This window comes from Procambarus clarkii, chromosome 40 (assembly GCF_040958095.1).
Source record: "Procambarus clarkii isolate CNS0578487 chromosome 40, FALCON_Pclarkii_2.0, whole genome shotgun sequence".
NCBI lineage: Eukaryota > Metazoa > Arthropoda > Malacostraca > Decapoda > Cambaridae > Procambarus > Procambarus clarkii.
The window spans coordinates 24,543,330-24,564,202 of record NC_091189.1 but is presented as its reverse complement, the minus strand read 5'-3'; the positions used below and the strand labels follow the sequence as shown (position 1 = coordinate 24,564,202).

Below are 20,873 nucleotides of genomic sequence, written 5' to 3'. Positions count from 1 at the left end.
GCCTGGTGGATAGCGCGCAGGATTCGTAATTCTGTGGCGCGGGTTCGATTCCCGCACGAGGCAGAAACAAATGGGCAAAGTTTCTTTCACCCTGAATGCCCCTGTTACCTAGCAGTAAATAGGTACCTGGGAGTTAGTCAGCTGTCATGGGCTGCTTCCTGGGGTGTGTGTGTGTGGTGTGGGGAAAAAAAAAAAAAGTAGTTAGTAAACAGTTGATTGACAGTTGAGAGGCGGGCCGAAAGAGCAAAGCTCAACCCCCGTAAAAACACAACTAGTAAACACATACACACACACGTGTACACATGTACATGTACATGTGTACACACAAATGCACGTGAAAAGAAAAATACAAGACGCCGACCAGTGGGGAGAAAGCACCACGCCGGCCAGGCGAAGAAGGCACAAAGGAAGCTCAAAACTGCATCAAAAGGCCCACCTCGACAACAAAACCCAAAGTCCCGGCACGACCACAACACGTGCCAAGACTCAAAAGGATCAGCCTGCAAGCCAGGAAGACCCCGGAACCCCATAAGACAGAACCGGGTCACACACAAGGAAACAAAACCCCTTGAACCCACAAAGGAGCCTAAGAGGAAGAAACCTCCGGATCGAAACCAAAGAACCCAAAGGAACCCGGAATCAAACCCGGGGGAGCGCAAACCACTACATTTGCTGGTGGAAATACACCACAGAAAGGTAAGGCACAGCCCCCAGACAGAACTCCCAGGGAAACGGCCAAAACAGACTGAAAACCGAGGGACAAGGTGTGGGAGCAAGCATAAACAGACAGGAAAACTGAGCCCAAACCCTAGGGCCCAGACCCAAGACAGACAGAAAACAGAAAACCCGGTGTAAAAACCAACACCCAAATGTTCCCAGAGGAACAGAAGACGGGCAGAAAACACCAGAAAAAGAAAGAAACGACAACAGGAGAATAAAACCCCTGAAAGAGGTGAAAAAACTCGCCTAAGACACTCGCTCACACACCCAGGCGCATGTAAACAAACCGCCGTGCCGCCCTGGTGGCCATGCCGGGAAACCGGCAGAAAGAAAATGGCCACCAGAACAGGGGCTGTGACCGACATAAAAGATACGAAAACACACCAGCAAAAGTGGGAAGCAAGCAGACAAGATGGGTGAAAAACTCACCCCAGAAGCAGAAAACCTCAGGCAGGGGCAAACAGCCCCAGAACTGCTAGCAGGCATCCCCCCACAGCCCCAGAACTGCTAGCAGGCATCCCCCCACAGCCCCAGAACTGCTAGCAGGCATCCCCCCACAGCCCCAGGAACCCGCAGCAGAGGCCCCGGGGCAGAGCTATCCTCCATGCCCTCCGCCCTTAATTAAAAGGAAGAGTCCATGGGAAAGGCAGCAAGAAAGGGCCACTGGTAAGACCCAGAAACCTTGGCAGGAGGAACAGGCTCAAAAACCTCCGTCCCCAACCTGAACGGGGCAGCCCCTGAAACCGCCCGAGTCTCGCCCCAACTAAACCCTGCCCCGACCCCGAAACCCGCAGACGGTCCGGAGCCCGGAACAGGGAGGGAAAGGGGCGAACAGCACCTAACCAAAACGAGGCGGCTCAGGGGCATCCGAGTGGGAAACCAACCTAGTATGTTGCAACAACCCAACCTAGGTTGCAACACGGATGCCGCCTGTACTCTGAACAGTAATAACATCAGGAGAGTACTGGAGAACCAGCAGAGAATATCTCTTGCAAGACTCTGGGTCAAGGTGTCAGGGACCCAACAGGCAGCATGACGGAGGTAAAAGTGGCGACTGTCACCTGGAGACAAGGGCACAGCAACCAACGGACCCGCACAAGACGGGTTGGAACCTGGAAAACCCATTCAATGGTCCACTGAGCCCCGTCAGGGTTTTCCAGGGCCCATAGGGTAACAACTACGGGAAGCCCGGGCAAGGTGTTGCTAACCGGTTAAAACCCAAAACTAACAAGGGGTAGAGGACAACACTGAAAACCCCTGCAACGTGTACAATCACGGGCACCTAGCAGAGGGCCACCAAATACTACCAGTGGAACTATAGCCACACTAGGAAAACCCCCACCAGGCAAATGAAAATAAAAACAAAAGAAAAACCCCGCAAAAGTACACCGTCCCCTGAGGCAACAGGAACCGGTTACTTAGGTGACAGGTTGTGCAACACCTTGAAGCCCTAACTAGCACAATACCAGTCCCTTCCCAGGGTCAAATAAGGGCCCCAAGCCCCAGCTGGCCCCAAGGGCGAGGCAAATGCCGAGCAGCAAGAACCTCTACGGGAATGGTTCCTGAACGCCCCAGGGAAGATAACCCTGTTACGCAGGGGCAGTACTCACAGGACGCTTAGGGAAGGAAGCCCCTAAGCACATGCAGCCCCGGTACTGATGAGGAACACCTGGCCACCGCACAACACAATACACGGCAGTGAATGCCACGAAAGGCAAACACCACCTAGGAAACTGAGGCCAAAGAAGCGTCTATCACGGTTGACATTAGCTTACGAACTGATGCTAGGCAGCCGGCGTGGTGAGGTCTGGGGCGGGGAGGGCTGCACGGACTATCGGCGCGACAGTAAAGTGTGATGTTTGCTTGTTTGCTTGTTTCCTGGGGATTGTAGGGAGTTTCTACCTCTCTGTTCGGTTTTCTATTTTAGTTTTTTACCATGTGGGGTTTGTTTTGTTATGCCTACCTTTCTGGGTGCCTAACCCCAGTCGATGGCAGATAAGGAAAACCCCAATCATTAGGGGTTTTTCCAGAGCCATTGCTCCCTGAAACCTTTCTGAAGGGGCCAGGTTCTGGCACTGGTCCCTGGTAGGTCTGAACTCCTTAGCTAATGTCCTGGTCTAATATAACATACATTAACCCAATAAGCTCCAGGGAGCCCTAGGGGCTCCCCACAGAAAAGTGGGACTAATGTCGATAACAGTGATCCAACATTACTTAAATGCAGAGAATAAATCGCATTAACATGACTGAAGCAAATATCCGAAATCACAGATAGGAATGTGACAATGTTTCGATTCATCTTGCACCTTATCACAACTTGATTAGAGTTCAGGATGGACCAAAATGTCACTGTTATATAATTTCATGTGTATGTGTGTTGGGGTTTGTTTATCACTCAAGTGTCATGTACCTGGCAAATTCCAGCTTATTCGGCTTCCATATCACTCGCACTGCACTCATGTACTCTCTTACATCTTTGAATCACTTTTGTTTCAGACTTCCATATATGCTCCTCATTTCTATTTTGTCTCATCCTTTTCAGCAACATAAATTTACATAAATCCAAAAAACTTAAATAAGACTATAATATAATCTCCAAGATTCGTGAGAAAGCAATTAAAACTAATAGTGTAACTTAAACTGAAACTATGATGATGATGGTGAACTGCTCATTGACTATAAAAATCAGCATATTCGAAGAAAGTATAACATTTAATTATTATTCTGTTCTATATACTGTATGTATATCTTCGCAAAGCTCAATATTCCAACGTATCGTCCTGAAATGATAGTACCTTTTGTAACTTTGGGGTTGAAAGTATCAATATGACAAGATGGACCAGCAGATAAAAGAATTTTGTACTATTAATTTTATAGTCTGGAAAAAATCAAGCTAAAAACCAAAACTAAATATTCCTCAGCCTAGTATAGCACATATATGTATTATAATAGGCCTAAGATAGCTTGAATAAGGCCTAGGATTGCTAGGATAGGTTAGGTTAGGTCTTGTATTTATGTTGCTGATAAAAAAGTTTTCAGTTTGTCCAAGTTCAATAATACAAAATTCTACTATCTGTTAGTCCATCACGTCACATTGGAACTTTCAACCAAATAGTTACTATATACAGGTACTTTCGTTTTATGAGGATAGGCTGCAATATTCAGAAAATTAGCAAATTTCTATTAAGAGGAGTGCAAAGCCGCACCCCTACCTGATCCCTGCTGGTTCTGGCTCTCTTCAAAGTGCCATTATTTGCGACCATCTGGTTGTCAAAGGTGGAAGGGGAGAGAGGGGTGACGATCGGTTGAGCTACATTCTCGGCAGAGGATCCTCGGCGGAGGGGACGAGGAGAGTGATACAGACGACTGGGTAGGATATGGTGCAGAATGGAATCTTTGTGGCGCCCTTGGAGAGGTGTATTAGGGTGGGGGATTAGTGTGGTACTTGGAACAGTTAACTGAGATTGTGAAGAACAGTGCGCATTGTGAGGCGGGGGTCGGGGGCTCTCGGGATAAATTGTTGTTTGACCAATTTTACGTGTTGGAGTTAGTTCAGCGGCAGCCTCAGCCATGGAGGGAAAGAGCGAAGGAGATGAGGATGAGGAAGTCAAACCAAACAAGAAGCCTGATTTTTTCTTTTTGGAATTTAATGGTGAAGAATGCTGTGATACAGTGCAAGGTTTTGTTGTAGTTTTACTAGCTTCAGCTGAGCAGATATCTTCTACTGCCCTAGCAATTGTATCTTCAGCATCACATGGATTACTTGCTTGAGATGAACGGGTTAAACTGCCATAACCTGAACTACCAGAAGATGAAGTTGAACCTAGAGTACTGTGAGGCGAAGCTGCATTATAATCAAGCCAAGGGAGCGAACTTTGCTGCATCATGCCATGCTTACCATCATTAGTAACATCACATGCCATCCCAACTGAAGGTTCACTGACTACCTTAATAACTGGAGGCTGTGAGTAGTTGTTAGGTACCTGGGTGGTGGAATTAGTGGTGGGTGTAAGTGAGGTATTAGAGAGAGGATGGTGTGAGAGGGCCGCAGAGATGAGAGCAGCCTGGGGGCTAGAGCTCTGAGAAGCCAATGATCCTCGATCCCCATCCACACTCTCTCGTAAGCCCTGTAGACGCCACGAGAGGTCTGAAATCTTGCGAACAACCTCTGAAAAATTAAAGAAAAATTAGAGATATTATTTATGCTATAAGAAAACAAGAATATAAGGATAAAGGAAACTTTGGAAAGTCTTTTGCCTACATGACACAATTCTTACTTATGTTATGTATGCTACGTATAAAATATATATATGGTTTTTTAAAATTGTAAACATACTGTATTAGGTATGGAAAACTTGGAACATACTACATATGTACAAATGGGAAATATATATTAGGAAAAACTTACCTATATAAAAAACCAGCGTTGAATGTAATGAAACGCCATTTTCTGGGTGAGCCCCGGAGGCTCCCTGGAGCTTATCGGCTAATGTACTTTACATTAGATCGGGACATTAGCTATGGATTTCAGACCTACCAGGGACCAGCGCCAGAACCTGGCTCCTTTAAAGAGCTTTCAGGGAGCAATGGCCCTGGAAAACCCCCATGTGGTTGGGGTTTTTCCTTATCTGCCATCGACCGGGGTTAGGCACCCAGAAAGGTAGGCATAACAAAACAAACCCCACATGGTAAGAAACTAAAACAAAAACTGAACAGAGAAGTAGAAACTTCCAACAATCCCAAGGAAATAAGGAAACAAGCAAACATCACATTTTACTGCCGCGCCGCTCGTCCATGCAGCCCTCCCCTCCCTGAAAGTGGGAGGGGGGGGGGGGGGACCTCACCGCGCCGGCTGCCTAGCACTCCAGTTCGGAAGCTAAGCTTCAACCAACGCGAAAAAAACGCTGACTGGCGGGAGGGAGGGTTGCCAGGGAGCCTCCGGGGCTCACCCAGAAAATGGAGTTTCATTACATTCAATGCTGGTTTTCTGTGGGGAGTCCCTACAGCTCCCTGGAGCTACACATCCAAAGAGAAGGAAAAGAGGGACTTACCCGGGAGGCGGCCGCCACAAACTCCTGAACGCAAAGTCGAGACAATTGGCTGCAATCTGCGACCCAAAGCAACACAAGAATGCCTAGGAGCAGGCACATTCACCAAATACCGGGCGGCCAGGACCCTGTTCGATCTCCAAAATCTATGTGCCCGAATATGAGCCCAAGACATGTTACCAAACACAGCAGCCAAAGCTGCAAACTTCCGAACGTCATGAGCGTAGGGATGGACCGCAGGCTGGCTAGACTTAATAACCCTGCAGACAACCTGGGAGACCCGAGCCCTGGAATGGTGAACGAGGGAAACTAGATCAACCCAAAGCGTATCCCCAGTCACCCCAGCTGAGGCGCACAGGTAACGGCGAAGAGCCGCAACCAGACAAAACACATGATGCCCCCCTGGCTGAACCAACCAAGCATCAATGACCCAAGGACCCCTCCGAAAAGCAGCCGTCTTGTTCTTCTCCAAAAAAGACGGAGAAGGCTGCAAACATACAAACCTACTCCCAGGACCAAAAGAGCAGAAACCCTGTGCCGGATGAGAGCATGAAGCTCCCCTACCCAACCCCCAGAGGCCAATGCCAACAAAAACAGGGTCTTGGAAAAACAATCTTGGACCGAAGGGGCCACCACAAACCAAGGAGAGGAAAGATAAAAGAGCACCCTGTCCAAGGACCAGAACGACTGAGGTGGCGCATGAGCAGGCTGGAGGTGAAACATAGCACAAGAAAGCTTACGGGGCAGATGTGACGTCAACCCCGAACGCATGCTGGAGCGGGTCTGCCAGCGCCGTACGATACGAGGCGACAGTATTAGGCATCAAACGGTCCTGAAAAAGCCAAGAAAGAAAGGACAAGACAACCCAATCCGAAAGAGAATGCAACTTACAAAGAGCAAAAAATGGTTGAAAAGAATGCCAGGAAACTTCATACTGTTACCGAGATGAAGCTCTCAGGTGGGACACCATCAATGAAGCCACCTGATCACCATATAAATGGTGATACACCCGCGTCAAAAAGACCAGACCATTTTTTGACCAGACTTTTTTTTTGGTCAAAACAGATTAAAAAGCAGAGGAGAAGGTCGAACCAGTCCCGTACCAGACCAGTCCGACCTGTTGAAAAAGGCAGAGTCGCAGGAAACTTCCCGGATTCGGATACCGAGCAAACAGCGCCGGAAACCAAGGCTGGGCCGGCCACAAGGACTACTCTTCCTGGGAAGGTCTCCAACCGACCCAAAACCCGAAGCAACAGCTGGACCGGGGGAAAGAGGTACAGGTAACCTCACCTCGACCAGTCCTGCCGAAAGGTATCCACCATGAATGAATCGCAATTCGGGAAGGGCGTTACAAAGACTGGGAGGCGCCGTGACCACACCGATACGAAGAGGTCCACGTCCGGGAGTCCGTACGTCTGGCAGATCCAACGAAACGAGCCGTCATTGACCGTCCATTCCATGGACAGGGGAATGAAGCGAAACAAGCCGTCCGCCAGGACATTGGACACTCCCTGGATATGAACCGCACGAAAAGCCAAACCCGGAGAATCCAGCAGACGAACCACTCGAAGGGACCAACTGCAAAGAGGCAAGGACTGAAGAGAACCCCAGTGGTTCAGGCAATGAACCACCTGAGAACAGTCTAAATGGAGCTGGATGGTTGAACCCTGAGCGACCCGAACCCTCCGAAGCGCGAACCAGACTGCTGCGAACTCCCGAACTGTGCTGCGAGCTCGACGGAAGCTGGCCTGGTGAGCACTGGTCACAAAGCCCCAGCCAAGAGACGATGTGTCCGTGAACACATTGAGCGAAGGTTTGGGAAGGCGCTAAGGCACCGAACCCCGAAAACCCCCGAAGAGGAAGCCAGCGATGCAGCAATCGATACAAGGCCCCCGGAGGACAAACCCAATGATCGCGAGAGAGGCGGAAGGACTCCTACACAACCGTTTGAGCAACCACTGAGTGATCTGGGACCCCCCTCAGAAACAGTCGACAGAGAGACCACAGCCGCAGCAACGCCTCTGGAGGGAGAGACAAGGAAGTGGTCCGGGAATCCCAAACAAGACCTAGCCAGGTCCGAACCTGGAACAGAACCAGATGGAACTTCCTCCAGTTCACCAGGAACCCGAACCTGGTGAGCTGGGAAAGAACCACATCCCTGGTGAGCAGACAAGCTGACCGACTAGGAGCCCACACCAGCCAGTTGTCGAGGTAGGCCAAAACCCGAATCCCTAGCAGACGCAGATGCGTCACCACAACCCGGGTAAGACGTGTGAAAACGCGAGGTACCAGATTCAAGCCAAAAGGGAGGCAACGAAAGCGGTAAGCCTGACGCCCCACCACGAAACCCAACCAGTTTTTGAACCCTGGATGAATAGGAATGTGCCAATAAGTGTCCCTGAGGTCCAGGGACACCATCCAGGCACCCTGCTCCAACACAAGCCAGACCTGAGACAGAGTAGTAATCCGAAAGGAGGGGCAAGGAATCCAGGGGCTCAGATGGGACAAGTCCAGAATAAACCTCAGATCCGCAGTCCCATTTTGGCATTGGAAACAGGCGGGAAACCCACCTGAGGGATTGGGTCATTTCCACCATGCCCAAGCGCATCCACTCCAAGATGACTTGACGAAGAACAGGAGTTGAAGCCTGCCCTGCTAGTCCCGAACCTCCGAAAGCAGGACGAGCCGCCCAACCCCACCGCAGGCTGGATGACACAATCGAAAAGGCCCACAAATCGTTGGACCAAGCGTGCACAAACAGAGCAAGCCTCCCCCCTATCACCCCATCAATGGGGCGAAACGCGAAAGGGCCAACGCCCCTTACAAGAAACCAAACGTCGAACAGGGAAACCACTGCGCCAACCAGACGATGCCGGCACCGAAGGCAACGTCGGCTCAGAACTGGCACCAATGGCCCTCCTCGACCAGAGGAACCCTGAACTCTGGCACAACACCTCCGAGACAGCCGAGAACGACCGCCCTGGAGAACCAACAAGTCCGACAACTAGACGAAGCTGCTTGCAGAAACTGTGAGACTGCAGCCTCTGGACAAAACAGAGAAACCTAAGAGCCAGGGCTCAAGCGGATTCCAAAGAGAGGACGAGCACAGCCTGACAGCACGCGAGGCGAGAATAAAAAAACAGAGACACCACCTCCTTCAGGATGGGTGCAAGGAGCTGCAACAGTGCAGCTGACGCCCTAGCTGCCAAAGTCAGCGCCCCAGACAAAGGCCCGGCACTCAATGCTTCCACATCCTCCTTAAACCAGGCAGAAGACAGCTCGAAAAGGGAAAAAAAATGTAAGACCGACGCCAAATGCCCACGGGCGCACAACTCCGCAACCAACGATGCCAAAAGAAGAACCTGCACGTGAAGCTGGAAAAGGCCAAAATCCCGAAAAGCACAGGGGCGAACAAGCACGTATTGAGGTGCTCAAACTCACCCCCCAGGTAAACTTGCAGAACTGTAGAAGTTTCACGCTAATCAAGCGTGCGGGTCTGACAGAACCCATGCCACGCCCAAAATGAAAAGAAAGAGCATTCTGCCAGCCAGGAAGACTCCGGAACCTCCAAACGCACCCAAAAGCAGGAAGAAGAACCGAACTCAAAAGAGGACGGATCCATCACAGAGGCATAAACCGGGTCTCCCAAGAGGTATGAAGTAAGAGCCTCCAGAGTCTCCTTCGCGGAGATACGAGAAGTAGAAAACCTCTGGAAAGACGGAGCTGAGGTACACAAAGGGGCCCAGAACCGAACCCGGGGAGGAGCCGAAATCAAATCATACTCATACAGGGAAGGGGGGTAAGAAAACCCTGCAACAGTAAGCCCAGCGAGGAAGGCAAAAGCACCCAAGCGGGGCCAAAGGGGGCCCAAGGTCGACACCTCTCCAGCCCCGAGATCCCCCAAGTCGGGACCCGGGGCAGAGCCGTCCTCCAAACCCTCTACCCCTGAAGAAACGGTAGAGTCCAGGGGAAAGGCAGACAAAAAGGGGGCCTGCTGGTGGGACCCAGAAGCCTCGGCAGGAGGAACCAGCTCAAATGTCTCCGTCTCCAACCCGAATGGGGCAGCCCCCGAAGCCGCCCGAGTCTCATTACAAACTAAACCCTGTGCCGAATCCTAAATCGTCAAACGTTTGGAAGCCAGACACGGGGAAGGGGGTGCAGGATGAACAACTGGGGAAGGACCAGGGAGCACAGAAAGAGCCGAAGTCGAAGCGACTAACGTCCCCAGGTCCAGGTCCTTAAAACCAAAGCGGGGCAGCCTTGGGGCATCCGGGTGGGAAACCAACCTAGTGCATTGCAGTAACCTAAACCGAACATGCGACGCAGATGCTGCCTGTACCCTAAGAGCAACATCATCAGAGTAAAACTGGAGCACAAGCAGAGAACACAACTTGCAAGACTCCGGGTCAAAGGTGTCGTTGACCCAACAGGCAGCATGACGGAGGCAAAACAAGTGACTGTCACCCTGAGACAAGGGCATGCAGCAACCTTCAAACCCGCACAAGACAGGCTGGAACTTGGGCGACGAATCCATGGGTCCACCGAGCCCCGACAGGGTTTTCCAGGGCCCTTAGGGTAATAACTACGGGAAGCCCAGGCAAGGTGTTGCTAACTGGTTAAACACCCAAACTAACAAGGGGAAAATGACAACACTGAAACCCCTTCAACGTGTACAAGCACGGGGGCTTAGTAGAGGGTCACCAAAACAGTAACAGGGGGGAACTATAGTCCCACTAGGCAAACAAAAACAAAGCAAAAAAAAAAAAAAAAACCCGCAAAAGTACACCGTCCCCAGAGGAAACAGGAATTGGTTGTCGCGTAGGTGGCTGGTCGCGCAACACCTTGATGCCCTAACCAGCACAACACCACTCCCTACCCAAGGCCAAACAAGGGGCCCCAAGCCCCAGCTGGCTCCAAGGGCGAGGCAAATGCCGAGCAGCAAGAACCCTTACGGGAGCAGTTCCCGAACGCCCCAGGGAAGATAACTCTGACATGCAGGGGCAGTGCTCACAGGGCGCTTAGGGACAGAAGCCCCTAAGCACATGCAGCCCCGGCACTGATAAAGTACTCCTGACCACCACACACCATGACAAGACAGCAGAGAACGCCACACAGGAAAACACCACCCAGGAATTTGAGGCCAGAGAAGCGTTTGTCCTGGTTGACATTAGCTTACGAACTAGAGTGCTAGGCAGCTGGCGCGGTGAGGACCAGGGCCCCCCCCCACCCCCTCTCGGGGAGGGGAGGGCTGTGTGGACGAGCGGCGTGGCTGTAAAATGTGATGTATGCTTGTTTGCTTGTTTCCTGGCGATTGTAGAGAGTTTCTATCTCTCTGTTCGGGTTTTTGTTTTAGTTTCTTACCATGTGGGGTTTGTTTTGTTATGCCTACCTTTCTGGGTGCCTAACCACGGTCGATGGCAGATAAGGAAAACCCCCAACCACAGGGGAAGTTTTTCAGGGCCATTGCTCCCTGAAATCTCTCTGAAGGGGCCAGGTTCTGACGCTGGTCCCTGGTAGGTCTGAACTCCATAGCTAATGTTCTTGTTTAATATAAAGTACATTAGCCCAATAAGCTCCAGGGAGCTGTAGGGGCTCCCCCACAGAAAACCTGATCAGTACCAATAATAAAGAAGTTTTTGCAAGTTACTACACTAGTATGAGTTACTAAGGTCTTATTTAATAAATACTGTATACCAATACATATTTAATTTAATTTAAAAGGGCCAAATGCAACTACTATACATTAAAACTGTATTCTCAAAAATATTGAAAAGTTTCAAATTGTAATATTTTTTTCTAGCAGAAAGTAATGAAAAGTAATATCTTACACTAAAATATGGTAACTTTAACAAAAACTTACACAGTCATTAAAATCAAAATGTCCTCTTCCATTACTGGTAACTAGCCATCACACTATTAAAATACGCAACTAAATGTTACAATATTTGTTGTTAACTGAATTATTTTTAAAGGGGAGTTAGAAACATGCATACACCATATCTAGAAGACGACGGGACACATGGCTGTTGTTTGTGTAGAAGCACAAATTTTTATTTTAAAGACCTTAAAGGTTTTAAAAACAAAAAACAAAATCCTAAACTGCTTATCAAAGAATAAACATAAGTTATGTATTGCTCGTATTCCATTACATACCAAAATACGCATGTTCAAAAGTGTTATTACTAATGATATAATCTCGGCTAAAGAGCACACATTAACGTTACTTTCTTACGGCACTAATGTGAATACTGGTACTTCATTCAACAGATAAACTGGCTTCAAGACATTTGTTATAGAGTTCTGTGCATGATAGAAGGAAGAATTTCATCTGTGCATTGGGTAAAAGAATTTTCCACTTAATCCTTATGCTGTTCCAATCTTAACCCTTACACTGCTCCAATCTTAACCCTTACACTATTCCAGTCTCAACTTTAAACTGTTCTAGTCTCCTTTCACTGCTCCAATATTAACCCTTACACTGCTCCAATATTAACCCTTACACTGCTCCAATCTTAAACCCTTATACTACTACAATCTTGAACACTTACACTGCTCCAATCTTATTCCTTACACTGCTACAATCTTAAGATGTTCAAACTCGCATCTTAGGTAAACCTGCAGAACGGAAGAAGTTTCTTGCCAATCAAGAGTGCGGGGTCCGACAGCACCCCATGCCACTCCCCAACGAAAAGAAAGGGCAGTCTGCCAGCCAGGAAGACTCCGGAACCTCCAAACGCACCCAATACAGGGAAGAAAAACTGAACTCAAACGAGAACGGATCCATCATGGAAGTAGAATCTGGGTCTTGCAGGGGGTAAGCAGCAAGTGCCTACCGAACCTCCGTAGGTAAATTCAAGAGGCAGAAAACCTATGAAAAGAAGGAGCTGAAGAACCCAAGGGACCCCGGAATCGAACTTGGGGAGGAGCCAACTCTAAATTATACTCATACAGGGAAGGAGGGTAAGAAAATCCCTTCCCCTGCAACTACAAGCCCTGCAAAGAGCTCACCAACACCCAAGCGGGGTCAAAGGGGGTGGGGGAAAGCAGGGTGAACAACAGGAGAAGACCCCTATGGAAGCGGTTCCCAAAAGTTCTATGGAAGATAACCCTAGAACCCAAATGTAGTACTTACAGGATGCCCAGGGAAGAGAACCCTGAGTGCATGCAGCTCCAGTACTATTCAAAGTACACTTGGCCACCACTTCTCACACACAGCAGAAACACACCACACAGGCACACAACTGCACTGAAATCTGAGGCCAGAGTCAATGTCCGCCCCGGGCCACATTAGCCAAGGAAGTGGATGGCTTGGATAGCCGACAGGGGGAATCCGAGGCTCCCCCTTCCACTTCCCAGGGGATGGGAGGGGGTGTTGTGCAGACAGGCGGCACAACAGTGAGGTGTGACGTTTGCTTGTTTTGTTGAGGGCAAATTCTGCCTCCCTGCTTGGTTTTCGGTTGCATTTTAGTACCTAGTGGGATTTGTTTTGTTATGCCTACCTTTCTGGGTGCCAACCCCGATCGATGGCAGACATGGAATGTCCCCAACCGCATGGGGGGGTTTCTATAAGCCATTGCTCCCTTTGCCTCTCTGAGAGGGGCCCTCTCAGAGGGCCCACCTCTCATGAGGTTCTGGTTCATGGTCTCCGGTAGGCTGAACTCCAATTGATTGATGCCCCAGACTAATATAACACACATCACCCTGATAGCTCCAGGAAGCTGTAGGAGTTTCCCTCAGAAAATGCAAATTTTGCCTAACCAGAACACCCAACAAAAACTATTGAGGTCAATGCATACAAAATGTCAATATTACAGTGCCTTAATATCTGTCTGTATCTATAAAATAGAATGACTGAGTGTCTGTATGAAGTAGGAGGCCAGATGCTTGGGGCTAGCCTCACCCAACTTTTACACATACGACATGGTGGGGTATAGGAGTGTCATAGGCCAGATGGGGGTCAGCTCAAGAGCCATACTACAAAATTCTCAGGGAAATTGACAGGGTAGATAAGGACAGATCATTTAACACTGGTGGTACACGTATAAGGGGACACAGGTAGAAGCTGAGTGCTCACAGACATTAGAAATAACTTTTTCAGTGTCAGAGTAGTTAATAAATGGAATGCATTAGGAAGTGATGTGGTGAAAGCTGACTCCATACACAGTTTCCAATGTATACATGATATAGCTCAAGAACCTCAAGAATCTGTACAACAGTAGAGTGACAGTTGCAAGGCGGGACCAAAGAGCCACAGCTCAACCTCTGCAAGCACAACTAGGTGAGTACTTTTAAGAAATACCAGCATCTAAAGTGCCACAATTTTCATCAAGACTGAAATAAAATAATTTTTTTTTTAACATAGGTGAGTATAGGAACATATACCTTCTGCCTCCTTTTAGTTGGCTGACAGCCTTCCCATCCCATAGCTCATGGTAAGCCTTGCCCATTAGTTTTCCCTGGAACACAACCCGCCAATCAGTTGACAACCAACCAGAATGAACAGAGGTGATCAGTTAAGGATTAATGCTCAGACAATCCTCCCTGGCCAGGACTCAAACCTTGACAAGTTGCTCATGTGGCATGGGGTGAGTATATTACCACCACGCCATCTGGTTGTTTCCCATTAAATTTTTATGCTTACTGATGATGTGGATCTTTGCATGCCCTTCAGGTCAGCAATTTCTCCAGCTTTGAATGGGGATGTTAGTGTGTAGCAATATTCTACACTAGAGAGCAATAGTGTCTTGAAAATTTGTATGATATCCATTATTTGAATGGTTTTTGTTATCCAACCTGTCAATGTTTTTATAGTTGTGACTGGGACTTTATTGTGTTCTTAAAAGGTAAGGTCTTCCCACATGATTACTCCTAGATCCTCTACATTGCTTTTTCGTTCTATAGTGTGATTTGACTGTGTTTTATACATGATTTCCGTTTTTATATTTTAGTTTTTCCCATAGCGTAGGAACTAAAACTTATCTTCATTAACGTCATATTATTATCTGTGGCCCACTAAAAGTCCTGATTGACATCAGATTGGAGGTTAGCTGTGTCCTCTATATTGTCTACTCACATGAAAATCCTAGTGTCATCTGCAAATGATGATACAGTACTATAATTTGTATCCTTCTCCATGTCTGAAATGAGGATGCAGCCCATCCTCAGATCAAATCCATTACCATGACAAGCCACACCCACCCTCAAACCACCTGGATAGTTATCTAGATATTTGTGTTGGTCTGAAAGCATATTATGGTTCCAGTAATGTACATGTAAACTGGCAAATTAACCTTTGTCATAAACAGATTGCTCTCAAGTTATAACTTTAATGTAATAGAAATCATTGGTTAAAAATATAAAAAGTGTTTGTTGAAAGCATTTTCTTTGAAGAATTTGGTTTTCTGTAAACGGAATTCACGGGCAACTTGAAACAGTTTTCGAATTCCATATTTCACATTATCGTCAGTAATGCATCGTATTAACATAACTAAATGTAATGAAACCTAATCTAGCCTAGCCAAACCTAACCAAACGTTAACCTAGATAACCTTAACCTAACCTAACCATGGATAGAGAATAGATACCACAAATTATGTAATCATTTCCAATTTTAATCCCATGAGGGGATTTCCTCCCTGAGGACAGGTTGGAGGGTGAGAAGAAGTACCTGAACATGTACAGTACCTTGGGGGACTGAGCTTTTTCACTGTAGATGATCTGGATTTTACTTTGTTTACCATTACATTCGGGGTTCTACTCATTAGGAAGTTAAAGATCCATCTCCCTACTTTGCCAGTAATTCCTTTCAAGTACATTTTGTGTGCAATAACACCATGGTCACATTAGTTGAAAGCTTTTGCAAAGTCTGTATATCTGCATTTTGCTTGTCTTCCATGGCCCTTAAGACCTTGTCATAGTAGTGTAGCAATTGTGAGAGGCAGGAGCGCCTTGTTTTCAACTCCGCCTCAACTTCCAAGTCAAAAACATCCCTCAGTTAGCTTAAGCATTATTATATAATGATTTATTTGAGCTGAACAAGCATAATTACACATGTGCTTTTCATTTATCTAAATGGCCTTCCTGGATTAATATATACAGTAGCATTATGTATTAGTGCTTACGGAAGAGGTGCAAACATTCCATTATCAAATACGGTTGCTGCATATCAGTCAGATGTGCTTTCCTATCATTGCCTTTAGCTCATGGAATAAATGTGCCAATGCATTACTGTATAAGTAAGCAAGAGATTCATTTTGTTTATCTGCACCTTGTTTGTACACTAACATCATGCGCCAGTCTATGCAAACAACTACTCAAGGCATCAATAAGCGTGCAGTTTTAATCATGCAAAATGCTCATGTACTAATTTTGTTAATCCTATTCACAAAATACCTCAGAGAAGCAGATATTTTCCAAATGTTCAATGTAGTCAGGACTCTAGGAAGGCTCTGTCATAGAATATATCATATGTAATTTGTTAGTATATATATTAGTTCACTACTGTCTCATATAAGAGGAATATGGAAATAAATATTAGCAGAAAACAGCAAAGGGAACCTACAGTATTTTATCATAAGTAAACATAAGTAGACTTTTACATGACTAAAATTCTTGTTAGCGAGGACATGTGTTACAATTTTTTTGTTTAAATTTATATAACTTTTCTGATAAAGAGCTCTTGACTGCATTAAAGGGAATGGGCCATGCTGAAATCAAAACTTCAAATATGACTATGCATAAAAATTACTTAAAAAAAAAAATGCCTATTGCTTATATGTCCTATAGATATATTAGCAAAATTTAAAGCTACTGCTACTTACTTGCATAGCCAAAAAAACTGCCATTCATAATACAGTATACAATGTTGTTATGAGAGAAGCCTTCTAGGTTTTTATGACGGTGAAACGTTAATACATTCTTTTTGTTATGTTATTGTATAACAAAACGTCTGTAGCCATATGGAACACAATATTCATATTAGATACCTTTTTTATACGAAAAGAAACTGAATGAGAGAGAGATATTGAACTTTAGGTTAAAGATTAAAATGCAAGGTAGGGTTGGCCACGGTCAAATCTTCCCCAGACATCTGAAATGCCTTCAAATATCAAGTCTCTTAAAGCCTCACCTGAAACATCTGTTGAAGTATTTATTCTACATACAGGTTTGGCTACCATAACAAAGAAGTAGTCATCTTGTAATAAAGCAGAGTGCCCAAGGAAAACACATGTGTGACAAGTGGAAAGGGAAATACACAAATACACAAAGGAATAAGCTTGGGAAATAATCATGAGAAAACAGTACAGTATATTGTATATATTGAAAAGACAACGTAGAGGTGATAAAAATGAAGCATATCACCAAGGGCAATGCCAAAGTGAGTATAACCAAAAAATAAGAATTATAAAAAAGAATGGGTTCCTGTACTACTCTCAAGAGTGTTTTCCCATGGTAAGACATCTGTAAGCTACTGAGGTCAACTGGTCTTCTATCTTAGAATACTATGTTATTTTAATATATATATATATATATATATATATATATATATATATATATATATATATATATATATATATATATATATATATATATATATATATATATTCACACAACCATTCAAGCTCGTTCACATTTGTGTTGCTCAAGTGGGGGTGATTTGATGAAATGATGAAATATCTATGCCGAAGCTTACCACCAAGTGCTGTCGGGTCGTTGGGGATATAGCCTCGGCTACCAATGACTTTTGTACAGTCATGGTGGTCGAGTGGTTAAAGAACCAGGTACGCCATGGTGCATAGTGCTCCTGGCTGTCTGGGTTCGAATCCTTCTGAGGGTGTGGAGTTTTCAATTGCATATTGGCTTGGGGACCATTCAAGCTCATTTGCATATATATATATGGAATCATTCTATTGCGAACCCATGTACTGTGTGTGTGTATATATATATATATATATATATATATATATATATATATATATATATATATATATATATATATATATATATATATATATTCTCTTTTATTTAATTGCAATGCTAAAGTTTACAGAGAATACACAACATATATCAGCGTTCGAAGACCTTATCCAGCTCCTCGGAGGTTGGGTGCGTACCCAGGATACAGCATGCATTTCCCCTCTGAATATATATGTATGTATGTATGTATGTATGTATGTATGTATGTATGTATGTATGTATGTATGTATGTATGTATGTGTGTATGTATGTATATATATATGTAAGTATGTATATATATATATGTCGTACCTAGTAGCCAGAACGCATTTCTCAGCCTACTATGCAAGGCCCGATTTGCCTAATAAGCCAAGTTTTCATGAATTAATGTTTCTTCGACTACCTAACCTACCTAACCTAACCTAACCTAACTTTTTCGGCTACCTAACCCAACCTAACCTATAAAGATAGGTTAGGTTAGGTTAGGTAGGGTTGGTAAGGTTCGGTCTAATATCTACGTTAATTTTAACTCCAATAAAAAATTTTTAGCCTCATACATAATGAAATGGGTAGCTTTATCATTTCATAAGAATTTTTTTTTAGAAAATATATTAATTCAGAAAAACTTGGCTTATTAGGCAAATCGGGCCTTGCATAGTAGGCTGAGAAGTACGTTCTGGCTACTAGGTACAACATATATATATATATATATATATATATATATGTCATACCTAGTAGCCAGAACGCACTTCTCAGCCTACTATGCAAGGCCTGATTTGCCTAATAAGCCAAGTTTTCCTGAATTAATATATTTTCTCTAATTTTTTTCTTATGAAATGATAAAGCTACCTATTTCATTATGTATGAGGTCAATTTTTTTTTATTGTAGTTAAAATTAACGTAGATATATGACCGAACCTAACCAACCCTACCTAACCTAACCTAACCTATCTTTATAAGTTAGGTTAGGTTAGGTAGCCGAAAAAGTTAGGTTAGGTTAGGTAGTCGAAAAAACATTAATTCATGAAAACTTGGCTTATTAGGCAAATCGGGCCTTGCATAGTAGGCAGAGAAATGTGCTCTGGCTACTAGGTACGACATACATACATATACTGTATATATATATATATATATATATATATATATATATATATATATATATATATATATATATATATATATATATATATATATATATATATACAGTATATATATAGGTGAGGTATTGAAAAAAAAAATAAAATATATATATATATATATATATATATATATATATATATATATATATATATATATATATATATATATATATATATATATATATAATATAGAGGTTGTAGCAATATTTGACTTGAGACTTGTCAAGGCAGGCCTGGTCATGGACCGGGCTGCGGGGACATTAAAGCCCTGAAATCATCGTAAGGTACGAAGGTACGGAGCCTGTAGTCAGCTTGGAGAATGGCAGGTTAAAAAAGGTAGTGTAGAGAAGTGAGGTAAAAGGAAGAGAAAGAGCAAGGCCAAAATAAAAATGAAAGGATCGGGTGAGTGTTAATGTATAAAAGGGATGCCACAGGATAAGTGGTCCGCCTGTCTAAGGAGAAAAAAGTTCAACTTAAACTACATGTCTCACTGCAATTTGATGGGAAATTAATACTGTAGTTGTTTGTGAACACACATTTGCTAGTCCATTCCCAGCAGTCTATTTTCTCTCTGTGAATTTCCTCTCCTTGACGCAGTGGTCTTGAAACCCTTATCCACATATTGTAATTCCTTTGAAATAGTTTGGTTCCCTAGTGTCAGGGACAGGAGACCTGTGCAGTTGCCTAACTCCCAGGTACATATTTACTGCTAGGTGAAGAGAAGCATAAGGTGTAAGGTCTCCTTAGGCCAACAACTCACAATAGTAGACTAAATCTCAGGTACCTATTTATACATATTAGGCTGACTATCAAAAGAAGCAACCAATTGGTTACACCTAGATATAACAAGTGCAGAGATATTGAGGACTGCCCCAAAAACAACATTCATTTATTTATATCTTTGATGCCATGTTTTTCAGCTTGCCTTTAAGTATCAAGATTGAAAAAACACTTGAATATTGAATGATATATTTATGAAGAGGTTTGGCCAACAGGCACAAAAAGTAGTGTCAGCAGAGAAGCAAGAGAAAGGGAGAGTAAAAGCAGGCAAGCAATTACCAAAAGAAGAAGAGTAAAAGTAAGTACTGTAATTATCAAAATAAATAAAGTCAAAGAAAGATAATGGCAACAAAACAAGACTAAATTGCAAAACATTATAACTAGAAAGTGAAGAGGAAATAATGTAGCCAACCCCTCCAGTCATTGTGTGGGGTGAGTGTACTCAGTGGGCAAAACATGCTTGAGTAATGTTGTGTTGGATCAATGTTATCAACACATTGCTATATCAATGTCATTTGACCAGCTTTGTCCAGGAGGTAGCCTCAAATAACTTTATTAGTGGGAAGGCTGTCATCTCCTTCACTCTTTCAGCAACTGTTCTTCTCTTTGTGACATTTTGACCATCTGTTTTAACTGCCCGTATCACAATATTGTCTACTTTTATTTTAAAATATCAATTAACGTACATTTTATATATAGCATAATGAACACAAAGTAAACATACGTAAGCACACTAAAAGTCAAGTATGTATTGGGTAACAATTATGCAAAGTTAAATCCATTACCATTTATATATTTTTCTGTGGAGAGCCCCTTCGGCTTCCTGGAGCTATACCAGGCTGATGTGCATATATATTAGACCATCTTGAGGTTATCTTGAAATGATTTCGGGGCTTTTAGTGTCCCCGCGGCCCGGTCCTCGACCAGGCCTCCACCCCCAGGAAGCAGCCCGTGACAGCTGACTAACACCCAGGTACCTATTTTACTGCTAGGTAACAGGGGCATAGGGTGAAAGAAACTCTGCCCATTGTTTCTCGCAAGCGTCTGGGATTGAACCCAGGACCACAAGATCACAAGTCCAGTGTGCTGTCCGCTCGGCCGACCGGCTCCCTAGTCATGGCAACAGTCAATCGAAGGAGTCCTAAGCCTACCGGGGCCCATAGCCAGAATCTGGCCCCCCCTCAGAGGGGCACAAGGGTCAATGGCCTATAGACATCCCCATGTGGCTGGA

General features: G+C 44.8%; 1 protein-coding gene across 5 annotated transcripts in view; it reads right to left on the bottom strand.

Moving 5' to 3' along the window:
• RhoGAP19D (Rho GTPase activating protein at 19D) overlaps positions 1-20,873 on the bottom strand; it is a 563,531-nt gene that overhangs the window by 16,962 nt on the left and 525,696 nt on the right. For 4 of the 5 annotated variants that reach the window (XM_069338865.1, XM_069338866.1, XM_069338869.1 and 1 more), the window contains one exon: positions 3,933-4,888. In XM_069338865.1, the coding sequence (XP_069194966.1) occupies positions 3,933-4,888 (956 nt within the window). The remainder of the gene's footprint in view (positions 1-3,932; positions 4,889-20,873) is intronic. The other variant, XM_069338868.1, reaches the window with a different exon arrangement.